This window comes from Epinephelus lanceolatus, chromosome 6 (genome assembly GCF_041903045.1).
Source record: "Epinephelus lanceolatus isolate andai-2023 chromosome 6, ASM4190304v1, whole genome shotgun sequence".
Classification (NCBI taxonomy): Eukaryota; Metazoa; Chordata; class Actinopteri; order Perciformes; family Serranidae; genus Epinephelus; species Epinephelus lanceolatus.
In genome coordinates this window covers 11815699-11831471 of record NC_135739.1, presented here as the reverse complement: position 1 = coordinate 11831471, position 15773 = coordinate 11815699, and the positions used below count along the sequence as shown (strand labels likewise).

General features: G+C 43.2%; 1 protein-coding gene across 1 annotated transcript; it reads left to right on the top strand.

Moving 5' to 3' along the window:
• Positions 1-1309: 1309 nt before the first annotated feature.
• Positions 1310-10884, top strand: LOC144463659 (uncharacterized). Its single transcript, XM_078168629.1, has 6 exons — positions 1310-1396; positions 2958-3213; positions 4024-4050; positions 4146-4181; positions 4833-4950; positions 10710-10884. Exons 2-6 carry the CDS (start codon positions 2958-2960, stop codon positions 10747-10749), a joined length of 477 nt encoding a protein of 158 aa, XP_078024755.1. The 5' UTR covers positions 1310-1396; the 3' UTR covers positions 10750-10884.
• Positions 10885-15773: the final 4889 nt, after the last annotated feature.

The following is a 15773-nucleotide window of genomic DNA, read 5'->3' as shown; positions in this document are numbered from 1 at the left end:
AAAAAAGTACGTTTTTCATTTGTCACGATTTAGCAAATGGAAAGTTACCGCGAAAGTGGGCGTGGCTTACACCACACAATTCAGCTGAATTCAGAGAACACGTAAATAGAAGGTTTAACAATGTGTGACATATTATGTGGGAGTTATTAGCCAAAAACGCTTTTGCATTGAAAATAGCGCCACCTGCTGGTCATTTTTGGTGTGCGAGTTACAGGGGCCAGTCTATACCACCCCTATCAATTTTATTTCCATGAGTGTTATGGTGTTGGCACAGTGCCAAATATTAAATTAGACGGCCACCAGAGCGCCACCTAGTGGCGGATCGGTAAGTCCTTTGTCAGATATCCTCAGGAGGGCATTGACAATAATTATACTAAGTTTCGTGTTAATCCGCCCAACCGATGTTGAGATATAAAATACTTCAATTTAAAGAGCGCCACCTGGTGGTCATCACCCGAAATTTTTCACCGAGCCTCAGGGGCTCATGGGCAAGTAGTAAACTGAGTTTCATGTCATTCGGATACATCAATGTGGAGATGTGCAACACTTCCTGTTTAGAACGAAATCTGCAAGAAGTTGTTATTTAATATTTTTTCAGCACAATTCACTGAACGCGTGGATATAAGGTTTTTGAATGTGCGACAAAGTATATGGGAGTTATGAGCCAAAACGCACTTGATTATAAACTCCTTGATTATAGCGCCACCTAGTGGTGGAAATTCAGGACGACAATAGATTATAAACTTTTTCGCCAGGTGTGACTTCCAAGTTTCATGAGTTTTGGGGTATGTACAGGCAGTGAAAAATGCTATCCTTTTGGACAAAAAAATAAAAATAATAATAATCATTCGAAAAACAATACCTCGCAGGTCTCCAGCTCGGGCCCTAATAATATTAAAAATTCCCTGCATTTTTATAGGGTCCTCCCATTGAGGTCGGTGCTCAGGCCCTAAATATAAAAAAACCATCTCTGTTAGTATTAAAGTGTTGTTGCAGACAGTGGCAGACAGTAACTAAGCACATTTACTAAAGTACTGTGAGTTCTGGGGTACTTTTATTTGAGTATTTTGACAGGCTCGACTGTCACCTGTCACCTGTCAGCCGCAGACACACAGCAGCTTCCTCTCTGCTCCTGCTGGTTTGCCATCTGTCAATCTAAATCATTCCCACAGTTAATCGAGACTGTACACTTTAAGTGAGTTCACATGTGGTTATGTGAAGTGTGGAGCACAACACAAAAAAAAGAAGTAAGCATGAAATAGGTGTTACAGGAGGTGTGGTTTCACCGTCAGACTACTGAGGGGAAGTGAGAGAGCAGAGGAACAAATAACAAAGACGCGCTGCGGGTGCTGCTTGGCATTTCTGAGAATCATCAGAGAGAAGTGCAGCTGCAGAGGTGAGTTTGCATTTCTTACCGTTCTTTGATATTAAATCTTGACATTCTTAATGATATAAAACAGACTGATGCAGTTAACAGACAGAGTGGGAATGAACTCCTGAGAAGAAGACTCAACATAAAAAGTTTGACGAGTCAATTTTTCCTCTTCATGTAGTCTGTTTCCTCTTGAGTGCTTTTGTGGTGGTGAACTGATGAAACAATGAGGTCGACCTTTCAAGCAGGCTGCAGGGCTGCTGGAGCTACAACTGAGAAAACTTATTTTTAAGAATAAAGAAAGGGTGTCATTAAAAAAAATAAACACACTGTGAATATAATTTGACTTGATGCTTTACCTGTTAGTGAGGCAGCACAACTGGCCAGTCTTCTCCAACATTTAAAAATTGTACAGTCCAGAAGTTGAGTGGGCACAGAGCATTTGTTGTTTTGACATGAGAACGATACAGTGTGTTTCTGGGTTCACGTGACGAAGGTAAACTTGCCTCCCATAGGGCAGGTAAAGTGTATCGAGGTGGGGGGAAAAGGCCTCTGTATCATTTAGCTTTGCTGTGTAGTTATGTTGGTGTGGCCTCATGTCATACCTCAAAATACTAGTAGTAATAGTATTAGTAAAAGATAACAAAAGATAATCTTTTTTCTTCCCCCATTTGTGGCACCCCCTATGGATGATGGCGCCCTGAGCATTCGCCTATACTGCCAGCTCTCTAACCCTGACCTAACTTAGCTTTAAACTGTCTTTAAACCTTCTCAACCCAACCAAAGAGCAGTGCTGTGTCTCAGATTGCGTACTTCTGTACTTACACTTAGTATTTTGAGTGCATAAGTGCGTTCACACTAAGAGGTATGGAAAAATGCAGTGCACTATGAGTCCCCGGATGGTGCGCTCAAAACAGTCAAGAAGTTGAGTGCAGAACTATGGACACTTCTCGCCCTCAATGGTCGCCATCTTGGCTACGTAGCAGAAGGGGAGGGACCACTTTTCAAACTGGAAATAGCGGCTGAGGACTGTGCCACCGTGAATGTCGATGCATTGTACAAATACATGTGTTTTTTTTTTGGAAGTGTACTAACGGAAGTACATGATTTGAGACACAGCACAGGTACTCTGCAGTCTGACCCGGCCTTACATCTACACTGTATCTGCTCGGGTTAAACTACAGGGGCTGTTCACCTCTGGTTTGCTTAGGCAGCATCATCTTACAGTTTTTCCTCCATTGTACACACAAAAAAATGAAACTACGCACACAGTTCTGAAAACTTGAAGCTTGTATATCAATCAGGCTGCTGAGCTCTGAGCACAATTTCACTGTTTTCACTCAAATACAAATTCTAAATCACATTTCACAACTGCATCATTTACCAATCCTGTGTCCGAGCGTTACAGATGCTTGAACCTCTTCCTTCTGTTCAGTACAACTACAATGACTCACTGTATCTGGCTTTGTGAACCACAGATTAAGATCAGAATTTATCAGGACTCATTTTAGTTAAAACATGAGATGATTTGTTTTCATTTTAAATCCTGATAATTCAGGTTTTCACAGCCTCTGTCTCTCCACAGATGTCTTTCAGTTGTCTCCGACCTGTTGACCTAAACGTCAGCAGCGTGGATGTGCTGTACGATGACAGCAGTGCAGAAGGTCACCTGTATTCAGGGAGTGGTGCTCCTCCACTCTGCTCCTCCACCTCCCCTCCTTCACCCTCCAGCTGTGTGGTGTGTTTCAGCCAGTTTGTCCATGCCGTTTGTTCTGAGCTGCTGAGGAACACAACGCTGAAGATGGAGGGAGATGGTAAACCAATAGACCTGATGAAGAGCGGTAAGAGCTGCAGTATGACTGAGGTTTATTTACTCTTTGGTAAAGTCTCATGTTGAGTTAACTCAACAATTGTGATCCCTCCAACATTTAAAAAAATGTACAGTTCATCTGGCAGCTCGAGTAGAGTTAACAATACAAAGTAAAATGTACCAACAGTTTGGCGAGGGTTCCTCTGGAGGCCCAGTATTCATGTTAAAGAGGAAACAGACAACTTTGGCGTTTATAAGTGGTTTTATTGTAAATGCCGCTGTCGCAAAGACAACCACATCACTTTCCTTTTTCAGAGCCGATCAGCTACCAGTTTCCACAGCAACTTCAGTTTTCCACCCTCCTTGCCTCAATCTAGGGCTGCCCCCCGAATAGTCAACCAATTGTTTGTCGACCAGAAAGATCATTAGTCGGCAAGATTTCATTGGTTGCTTAGTCAGAGAAAAACAACAACAAAAAAGCAAAACAAAACAAAACAAATTGTGAAACTCTAAATGGAGCTGCGCCTTGTCAAAACAAATCAAAACCTATGTGACTGGACCATGTGGGAATTTAATTTGAAAGGACAGACACAGGAAGTGGCCACGCTCAGCAGTCCGACAGGAGTCAGGTTAATTTCCAGGGCTGGTACCTGCAGTTATTCCACAGGCTAGTTAATAACATGTCAGGCAGGAAATCCAAAGTGTGGGATCATTGTGAGAAACGTTTTATCAGTCATGCCCCCTCACATGAAAAACAGAACATGGTTTCATTATAAATCAGATAAGGTGTTCAGCCTCTAAATAACAACTGTTCACAACTACTGTGATGTGTGTTTTACAGCAAGATGTCCCACACTTCTTGGTGATGGTGAGTGTCTTTTAGATCTGATTTGTGTATGTGATACACGGATGCAGTGGAAAATCTGCTGAAGCTGACTCTGAAACCGACGCTCTCTCTTTTAGACACAAATGACTGGTCTGGAAACCACGCTGACACCAGTAAGTAATACTGATCACGATTCTATTCACGGCACACCCAGTGACCTCTGGTATTCACACGTTCAAAGTCACTTAAATCATCTTTCTTCCTCATTCTGATGCTCAGTTTGAACTTCAGCAGGTTGTCTTGACCATGTCTACATGCCTAAATGCATTGTGTTGCTGCCACGTGATTGGCTGATGAGCAGTTTGTGTTAACAAGCAGTTCAACAGGTGTACTTAATAAAGTGGCCGGTGAGAGTTTATTTGTACATGCCACTGAATCATCTAACTAAAGTTTGCTCAAGTGGGTGGTCAACAATCTGGTTTTATACATCCGAAGAACTATAAAAATGAACAGCTTGGTAACCAGACCAGGCCTCTGATTGAGACAGGCCTTTATTTGTCAAAATGTGTAGCCATGCTGGGCTAGTAAAAGGGATTGGGCGTTTACTTGAAGTTTTACGGTAATTCATTTATTTATTTCATGTTTATTTGTACTGTCTCTGATGGGACCTTATTATACACTGAACGGCACAAAACATAAACAATGACTCAAGAAAATGACCAAAGAAAAAATGATTACATAAAAATTAACCACCTTCACCTTAAATGTTGAGATTACAGCTCCTAAAATTTCCTCGTGTCTTTGACGTTTCTTCTGTGTGATAGGTGCTTGGAAAGTGTGGCTGACCATTCTCCTCCTCCTCTTCCTCTTCATCATGACTGTTCTGTTGGTCGCTTTCTGCAAACGCAGGAAATGTCAGACAACCCCAAAGAACCTGGAAAGGTAAGAAGGAGAGTATAGAGATAGCTAGATAGCAAGCTAGATAGCTAGCGAGATATATAGATACAGTTGCTTTTTACACAACATAACACATACAAAAACACAGATACACATATGGATTGAAAAAATAGGTAAAAAGAATTAAAACATAAGGATAAAAACACACAGCAGTGAAATGATACTCTCGTCCCAGGGCTACTGCAGATAGCTGTTACTGCGTAGAAATGTTTATGATGGTAGTGCAAATTTAGGTGGGTGACAACACGGGTAGTGCAATGTAAAATGATTACATTTAAGTGTAAGAACAGTACAGACGCAATGGATACTTTGCTATGGGTGATATGAATGCAACTGGAGATAGATATGTACAGACGCAGGGCAGATACAGATATTTTTTGTACAAGGTGCTTAAAAGTAAAAAGTATTGACTGTATTAAATAAGAAATGTTGGAAAATATAAAATATAAATATATATATAATAAATGCATACAGGGGGCACATATCTACCAAAAATGGAAATGCAAATTTAACATAACCAGTAACTGAATGACAGTCCAGCAGCATAAAGACAGGTGAGTATTTTGTTAGTTCAGTCCGTTCCAACGTATTGTATGTTTAGTATATTCATTTACACAGGTGTGTTTTGAAAGAAAGACAGTGTACATTACACTGTAAGTTATTCATATTCCTTTAGTCCATAAGGGTCCTCAGATCAAAAGGGTATTTCATAAGAATGAATCTAAGTTGTTAGGATTGTTTTAACAGGATAAAGTGGTGCTGTGTGGCAATGTCGGGTGCCGCAATCCTCGAGTGCCGTAACTCCCTTGTCTCTGATGCGCTGTCTGTCGAAGCTAGATCAAATGAATGATTCATAATTGACGTATTATCTGAAACATTATTTTTTATAGTAATATTCATACTGGTTTAAACCAACAGTTTGACTGTATTTTCCTTTGCAGAGCAACAGTTTTGTGTGAGAGGAAGTAAAGGCCTGTCCCAAATATAAGCCTGTTGAGTTCAGTGATTTAAGCAAATAATAGCCCGGGCTGCTAATTGAAGTTTTACAGTAAATGATAAAAACAAATATTGCATATTTGATCAGAGCAGGAATGCAAAATTGATACACAAACTAACGCGGCAGGAAAACGAACATGCATATTTAGAAAACCATCACTAAGCATCACGAAATGTGATCAAAGCTGAAATGACAAAGATACAATGGGTTAGTTTCCTTGGCTCCCCTGGGCTGTTGCTCAACCCCCCCAAAACTCAGAACGGAAATCCAAAGAGACAGTAAACTAGGCAGTGCTGATCAAATATAAATCAAGATCATGTTACTGCATTGCCTATTTCTTGCCTCAAATATTATATGAAGCAGACTTTAATGCCATGTTTAGCTGTAAGTGGGTGCCATATCATGTGGCGCACAGTGAAAACACAGGCTGCCTTGTCTATTTCTCTCTAGTCTCGCCACCAGACAACCTGATCTCACAGAAATACGTGAAATGACCATGACCTCTTAACACCGCATTCCGTGGTGGCAGCACGTAATGGGTTGAAATTATGTGCTGCCACCACGAAAACAATGCCAATGTAAAGTCAATTAGGGTCCTCTCCCGTGGTGGACACACGGATTCCCTGATTCAATCACGTCACGTCAACCTCGTTTTCCTCAATGATATCTTTAACATTCCTGTATACACACAAAAAGGCGGAAGTGTTCTTGATATTAAAACGGCAAATACATTCCCCTGTTATAATTTCCCACCAATAATAATAATAATAATGATAATAACGTGATAGTTCGGCTGCTCTAGATATTTGTTATAGCCTATTCAAATATTCAATCACAAAAACGCCGTTTCTAGAGAACTTGCTAAAATATCTGAAATGAACCATCATGCCTACTTTTTCTTAACATATTTCACCTAGGTGCAGTGTCATTACTAGTTCAGCTTTACTAGACATTTGATATACTCGGTAGATGTATCTTTTTACGACCCTGTTTTACAACAAGCCGCAAAAAACCTACCGTCCCAAAAACGCCGTTTTTAGAGTACTATCTAAAATAATAATAATAATAATAATAACTAATTAGCCAATATCCTTGCTTTTTTTCTTAACATAGTCCATCTAGGTGCAGTGTAATAACTACTTCGGCTTTACTAGATATTAGATTTATTCAGTAGATCTAGCTTTTTACAACCCTATTTCACATGCCGCCAACGAACCTACTGTCCCAAAAACGCCGTTTCTAGTGTATTAGCTAAAATATCGAAAATTAGCCGACATCTTTACTTTTTCTTACCATAGTTCATCTAGGTGGAGTGTAATAACTAGTTCGGCTTTACTTGATATTAGATATAGGCTATTCAGTAGATATATCTTTTTACAACCCTATTTAGAGCCCTACTTTGCAAATCAGAAGAACTACAACTATGTTGCTGATATGTATCAAACTGCATGGCGCGGTCCTAGGGAATTGTAGTTTTTTAAAAATCTAAGTGTTTTTCCCAGATTTGGAAGTTGTAAATACTGAATTGAGAGTACACTGTGGACTTTAAGGGGATGGTAAACACATTTGTGAAATCAGAATTTAAATATCTAATTTCTAAATGGGTGAAAATTAATTTTATCCATATTTTATCCATATCTGACAGCACCCACAGTTGTTGACTACACTCACATGATAGCTGAGGTCAAGAGCTCTCTATAACAGTTGGTCCCATGTCTGTACCCCCTTTAGCTGCTGAGTTATAAGCCCTCAAACATGCACTGAGGTCAAGGTTCAAAGGTCAATGGCTGAAAGCAGGAGCCATGTAGAATCTTCATACTGACATATGTTACTCTCCAGGTTGAGACCTTTCCAATGATGTATTTGGTTTAGCTCTACGACGAAGTTTAGATTTTTTCATGTTTTGGACACAAGCCATGCCAGGTGTAGTTTCAGAGAGCACTTTGAAGGCCCCGTGAATAAAATGAGTTTTGTTTGTTTCTTTGCTTGTTTTTATCTTTTTTACTGTAGATAGTTACTAACATGAGTCATCCTCAGACAATACAATACTACTAAAAAGTAAAAGCAATGATAACAATAATGAAATAAGCAAAAATAATATTAAAATCATATTGAAATATTAAAATCTATTTACAGAGTGGAATGGTAGCCTAATAGATAACTTAGATAATATTTATTATTGTTCAGACACTTTATTATTGCTTAGATACTATTTAGCCTATTATTGTATTTACTTTTAGCATGTTCTACTTTTGAGTAATTTCCGAGAAGTTATAATAAAAAAAAATAAAAAATTACAGACTATAGGAGACAACCTCTTCAATGTCTCACGTCAATTAATTAACACGATTTGTCGGCTTTTTATAATGCCTTTTTTTTTTTTTTTTTGCTGCTGTCTCCAGTTGAGAGTGGTGATTTGCTAAATACATTCTACAATAATAATTAGATTAACATTTGGTCTATAATATTGTTGGCTATATTACGCAGAATAAAAGAAATAAACACCGAAATAATTACTTTTTTTAATTGATACTCCTCTCTGACACACACACACAAACACACACACACACATTGAACACGTGAATGAATGAATGAATGAATGAATGAATGAATGAATGAACATTGGAAGTGGTTCAGCCGCAGTCCCGCCGGCTGGCTCACATTGAGATTACATTTGTTTTTTATTACTAACAAAATGTTTTATATTGACCGTATGAATGGTTTCGTTTTCAAATAAATATTTGGAAACGAAAATATGCTTTGGTGTACTTTTACAGAGTTTTGCAATATGTATATAGCCTACCTGTATCAAAATGTATAATTTTCAGCAGCGGTTTGTGTGACAGCTGCCACAGTTGGACGTATAACCAGCGGGGCAGCCGTTCTGTGGTGCTGGCTTGGGGTCCACTCTCCCCTGGTGGAGTGGAGGGTGGCCGGGTTGCCAGGGGCAGACGGCTCCATGTGATGGTGTTTCCTCTCTGGTTCTTCCGTGCTCAGCCTTATTTTTATCTTCTTATTTATTTATTTATTACTGGCGTTTGGATTCAGTTACGGCAGACGGATGGCAATCTGAAATGGAATGAAGCCCACAGACGGCGGACAGCAGCTACAAAACAGTAGTGGAACGCGCCCCATCCGCCCACAGCACAATGCTCTTAAAGCCCCGCTATCAAAAGCTGGCAAAATACATTTACTTTATTTTATGGCCTTGACATTAACCTGTCATATTGTTGAGTTATCAAGGACACTTCCGCGTTTTTGTGTGTATACAGGAATGTTAAAGATATCATTGAGGAAAACGAGGTTGATGTGACGTGATTGAATCAGGGAATCCGTGTGTCCACCACAGGAGAGGACCCTAATTGACTTTACATTGGCATTGTTTTCGTGGTGGCAGCACGTAATTTCAACCCATTACGTGCTGCCACCACGGAATGCGGTGTTAATAGGTCGTGGTCATTTCACGTATTTCTGTGAGATCAGGTTGCACCAGACAATCAGAGATCTCCGCCTTCGGGACACTCCTTTCTAAAGTGTGTTTAACACACCGGCGAAAACGGCCGGCAACAAAGCAACGCCTCTTGCATTTTTGAAAAGGACATGCCTTCTCGGAAATGTGCGCTCCCCCTTTTCTCGTCCGCAAGGAAACAAACACACAGAGAGCTTGAAAATGGATGCCGAGAGATTTAACTCCGTTTTATTAAACGTGTGCTCATCCGTGAAGAAAATATTTTTTCCAGCGGATGTCTTAGTTACAACATTATTGAGCTAACTGGAGTAGTTTCATGTCGTATCCGACAATGGGAGGCTTTTAACAGATGACGTCCTGATGTTAGCTTTGCTGCTAGTGTTAGCTGTCCCTGTCAGCTGCAGCCACTGATGCTTTCTAGACATCATGATTTCCCAAAACTGAATAAATACCACACATAGCAACACAAAACTGCTTTGCTAGCTCAATCATGTTGTAACTAAGATATCCGCTGGAAAAGATATTTTTTTCACGGACCGTTTAATGAGTTATTACCTATTACAGACACCGCTAACGGCTAACAGGGCTAACAGCTAACGGTTAGCCCAGCTAAACGTGCACACAGAAATTGTTCAATCATTGTGTTTATAGACTTTACAAACATCGGATTAGTCCAAGCGGTGATACAGTGATGTGAAAAATGTGATATATAGGCTATATATATAGCTAAAAGCTCTGCTGGTTTCCTACCCGGAAGTATTTGTAAACAACAAGGCGATTCCCTCTAGAGTCATGGCCTTGTAAAAGATTATGTTTGTTTCTTTTAGTTGGCGAGAATGTGTCACCGCAAACGCGACAAACACCCACTAACTTTGATGGAGTTTTCTGCGAGCACGGCTGAGCCATTTTGTACCGCTACACGTGTTTCTAGTCGGACTATGTTTACAAGCACAAGAGTTCAGTGAGCCACCGAAGGACCGCCCTGCAGATTTACTATTGGTTCTGCAACGTAGGGAGTTTTTTTAAACTCTGAAATTGTATCCGCCCATCTAAACACAAAATCAGGGAGAAAGTCATCAGTCTTTAGTTAAGCAAAGCGTCTAAAGACTGACTTGTGAGTCTAATTTCTCTCCTATAATGTTGGATGTGATGGAAGTAGGCTTGAAACAAACTAGTTGGTGAAACATGTCGTCCTCTGAACGTTAGCCTTTCTGTTTTTTTCTCATCATGAACCTGGCTGAATAGTTGGCTGACCTTTAACCTCTCCTGTTTTTACAGAGTGACGAGTGCAGTCGATTCCAGTGAAGCTGCAGTGTAGCAGTGAACCTCTCCACTGTTATACAGGGTGAAACCAGTTTTATTTAAATCGTAATTATTTATATTTTTTTAAATAATGGACTGGTACACTTAAATTTGTACTTTGCATTTTTATTCAAATTAAAATGCATCTTAACCTTTTTGTTATCTTTTCATTATTATAACTTTGAATTTTATATCCAGTTCTTCCTGTTCTTATCCAGAAGCCGTCACATATCGCCACTTTGTCAGTTGCCTTTCAGATCTAAATATTACACACTAGATATCCTCCTGCGTTTGTTGTGCGTGTCAGTTTATGCTGTGGATCACAAGCTGGTGTTTAGGTTTAAAAAATCCCATCATGGCTTGACTCTACAGTCATACTAGAAGCTAAAACCGGCCTCCCGGGTAAAAGTCCGGGGTTTGTTGGACCCATCCGCCCCTCCATCCTACCTTATATGGACTTCCCAGCTCCTCAAATTGACCTTTTGCTAAGTCCCGACAAGCTGTAAGCATGGTGCCAACACTGTAACTAACTGCACTGTTTTTGTAAGCTGAAACCATTTCCCTCAGTGGAAACAAAGCTTTTATTTACTTTAATTTCACAGATAAGAAACAATAAATTATGAAGACAATAAAGCCTCCACAAAAATAGCATTTTGAGTCTTGTGTCTGATTTATCCTGGCTTCATATGAGCAGAGGAAATCTCCGCTCGTCACTCGGCTAATTTAGAAAATGTAAAATGCCATAGGCTTGTGCTAATAACGTTAGCATGATATGTTTGGAAAATGTGTTTCCTTTGTGTTTGTGAGCTGTAATGGAGCTGAATTTTGTAACGTTACCTTTGGAAACACAGCTTGAAATAGTAAAAATGCATATATTATATCAAAGTTGAGTGTCTCATTAATCATCCACAAAAGTCTGAGTGAAAATAACCATTCATAACTATTAGAAAACCTGGTTTAAAAACAGCTCATTTTGCTGTTTAGACCACTTGCCAGGACAGAGTGGGCGTGGCAGATAACACTCTGATTGACAGTTCCCTCGTTTTGATTGACATCTCCCTGACTCAGCAATGGCTGCCACAAATTTAATCCAGCCGTACATGTTTGAGCCCTCTGATGATTCAGAGGACGAAGCAGAAGCTAAAAATGATTCCTTTCAGGTGGTCACTGAATGGTAAGTTTCAAAATGTTTTGTGAATCATATTAATGTTACTTCGTAGAATAGTTAGCATAACTTTTACATGCAATGTTACGGCCAGGCTCCACCGGCTGCAAACATATAGTGTAGCGTCGCGGCGTATTCATGTGGGCTCCACTGACTGCGTACGGAAGCGACATGTAGAGAAGCCAGCGGGGTTGGCAAAGCTAACTGCTTGGGGTTAGGGGTGAGGAAGGGTGCACATTACGTCCCCTCCCCGCGAGCCGACACTGGCACTGGGCCCGGGGGGCAAGCCTGGCCGCTCACAAGCCGCCTCTTCCTGCAGCTCCATGAGCTGCAAAGGCTCGGATTGTCCGGGCTCTGGAGCCGGTCAACCTGAATCGAGTGCTGCTGGGAGCCCGCCGGAGGCAGAGCCTCCGCTGGGTCGCAGCCGAGCGGTTCAGCCAGTTTACGATCTGTATTTTCTAAACATCAGACTAGAAAGACGAGTTGGCTCGGACTCAAAGAGATCTAGCTGGAGCAGAAAGGTTTTGTTGCGCTGCCACTGGGGGGCGGGATGAGACAACTGACTGATGATTTATGATTGGTTTGGAATTTATTGCGTAATAAATCTCAGAGATAACCATGGCCCAATCAAACCCAATTTCAAGAATGTACAAAAACTTAAAAGACAGATATTTCGAATTTGGATGGAAACTGATTTCTAATTGTTTTACATGTTTAATATTATGTACATAAGACCCTAAATTACATAGTTAGAAGGCTATTGTGGATTTGGGTTTCCAGAGGCTTTAAATGTTGCTGTTGTCCCTGGTTTTATATGAGAAGAGGAAAAGTCCACTAGCTGCTAGGCTAATTTATACAATGCAAGATGCCATAGGCTTGTGCTAATAACTTTAGCATGTTGTATTTGTGGGGAAAATGTGTCCAGATAAAAACAAGCGTTTGTCTGTGAATGCTGAGTTATAGTGAAGCTGATTTGTGTACTTGTGTTTGAAATTGTCTCTATTAAGCCATGTTTAATGTGTGTTTAATGTGTGTTTCAATCAACTAAACCTTCAGCAGTTCATAGAAACCCCACAACCGACTAGTGTTTTAGAGTTGTAACTGCAGAGTGACACTTGGTTTCCATTACAGTTTTGCACAAAATTAAAGCAATATTTTGACAATTTCGATAAAGTACAATTGCGGCTTGCAGATGTTTCCATTGAATGGTGTTTGACATCTAAGCTGTAATTCTCGTAAAGTTCCGTCTTGCGGGATTGCGTAATTCTCATAAGAAAAAATGGATGTCCAGAGTCTACTCCATCAACTTATTGATGTTGGCAATGTGGTTTTGGTTGCATCTACTGCTGTTGCCGTGCCCATTTTTTAACAAAACACGAAGGCAGCGGATGATAGCGGTTTCCTCTGTCCACACGTACCGTGTCATTTTGTTTTGGTTATATGGCAGCCACCGTAAATCCGGATGGAAAAGAACCCGTCCGGTGATGTAGTGGGGCCACTGACGTGTTAATGCACTAGAAGTGTTTCCATGACACTTTTGCGACATGCATCTGTATCGACATGTATGAAAAACCACCTCATGAGAGCGTAAAAACTTTTTAGCGATATTTGAGAGGTTTTACGAAATTCAGTTGTTCTCGTCTCGTCTCGTCTCGTCTCGTCGTCCTCTGCTTATCCGGGTCCGGGTCGCGGGGGCAGCAGCCTCAGCAAAGAAGCCCAGACACTCCTCTCCCCAGCCACCTCCGTCAGCTCTTCCGAGGGAACCCCGAGGCGCTCCCAGGCCAGCCGGGCGATGTAATTCCTCCAGCGTGTCCTGGGTCGGCCCCGAGGTCTCCTCCCGGTTGGACATGCCCGGAATACCTCCCAAGGGAGGCGTCCGGGAGGCATCCTTACCAGATGCCTGAACCACCTCAGCTGGCTCCTCTCGATGTGGAGGAGCAGCGGCTCTACTCCGAGTCCCTCCCGGATGTCCGAGCTCCTCACCCTATCTCTAAGGCTGAGCCCAGCCACCCTGCGGAGGAAACTCATTTCGGCCACTTGTACTCGCGATCTCGTTCTTTCGGTCACTACCCAGAGCTCATGACCATAGGTTAGGGTTGGAATGTAGATCGACCGGTAAATCGAGAACTTCGCTTTCTGGCTAAGCTCCCTTTTCACCACAACGGACCGGTTAAGCGTCCGCATCACTGCTGACGCTGCCCCAATCCGCCTGTCAATCTCCCGCTCCATCCTACCCTCACTCGTGAACAAGATCCCGAGGTACTTAAACTCCTCCACCTGAGGCAGGACCTCCCCCCCGACCTGGAGTGGGCAATCCACCCTTTTCCGGCTGAGAACCATGGCCTCAGACTTGGAGGTGCTGATTCTCATCCCAGCTGCTTCACACTCGGCTGCGAACCGTCCCAGTGAGAGCTGGAGGTCACTGTTCGATGGAGCTAGGAGGACCACATCATCCGCAAATAGCAGGGACGAGATCCTCCTGTCACCAAACCTGACACCCTCCACCCCTCGGCTGCGCCTAGAAATTCTGTCCATGAAAGTTATGAACAGAACCGGTGACAAAGGGCAGCCCTGGCGGAGTCCAACCCTCACTGGGAACAGGTCCGACTTACTGCCAGGAAACGCGAACCAGACTCGTGCTCCTTCGGTACAGGGACTGGATGGCCCTTAGCAAAGGGCCACCAGCCCCATACTCCTGGAGCACCCCCCCCCCCCCAGGATGCCCCTGGGGACACGGTTGTAAGCCTTCTCCAAATCCACAAAACACATGTAGACTGGTTGGGCGAACTCCCATGCCCCCTCCAGCACCCCGGCGAGGGTAAAGAGCTGGTCCACGGTTCCGCGTCCAGGACGAAAACCACATTGCTCCTCCTCAATCCGAGGTTCAACTATTGACGGGACCCTCTTCTCCAGCACCCTGGCGTAGACCTTACCGGGTAGGCTGAGGAGTGTGATCCCCCTATAGTCCCCTTTCTTGAAGATGGGGACCACCACCCCGGTCTGCCACTCCAGAGGCACTGCCCCCGATGTCCACGCAATGTTGCAGAGGCGTGTCAGCCAGGACAGCCCTACAACATCCAGAGCCTTGAGATATCCAGGGCGATTTCTCGTCCACCCCCGGGGCCCCGCCACCGCGCAGTTCCTTCACTACCTCGGCGACTTCTGCCCCAGAAATTGGACGACCCGCCCCCAAGACCCCCGGCTCTGTTTCCTCACTGGAATACGTGCTGGTGGGATTGAGGAGCTCCTCAAAGTATTCCTTCCACCGCCCGACAATGTCCCCAGTTGACGTCAGCAGCTCCCAGCCCCCACTGTGAACAGTGTGAGCAAGTTGCCGCCTTCCCCCCCTGAGGCGCCGGACGGTTTGCCAGAACCTCTTTGGAGCCGATCGATAGTCTTTCTCCATGGCCTCACCGAACTCCTCCCATGCCAGAGTTTTTGCCTCCGCGACTGCCGCTGCTGCGCTCCGCTTGGCCCGCCGGTACCCGTCAGCTGCTTCTGGAGACCCACAGACCAACCATGCCCTGTAGGCCTCCTTCTTCAGCCTGACGGTTACCGCCGCGACTGGCCCCAGCGGCCTTGCAGCCACAGCTCGTAACAGCCGCCTCGACAATGGTAGAGCGGAACAAGGCCCATTCGGACTCAATGTCCCCCTCCGCCCTCGGGACGCGGTCGAAGCTCTCCCGGAGGTGGGAGTTGAAGATCATCTTGACAGGTTCTTCCGCCAGGCGTTCCCAGCAGACCCTCACTGCTCGTTTGGGCCTGCCAGGTCTGCGTGGCGTCCTCCCCTGCCACCTGATCCAACTCACCACCAGGTGGTGATCAGTTGACAGCTCTGCTCCTCTCTTCACCCGAGTGTCCAGAACATATGGTCG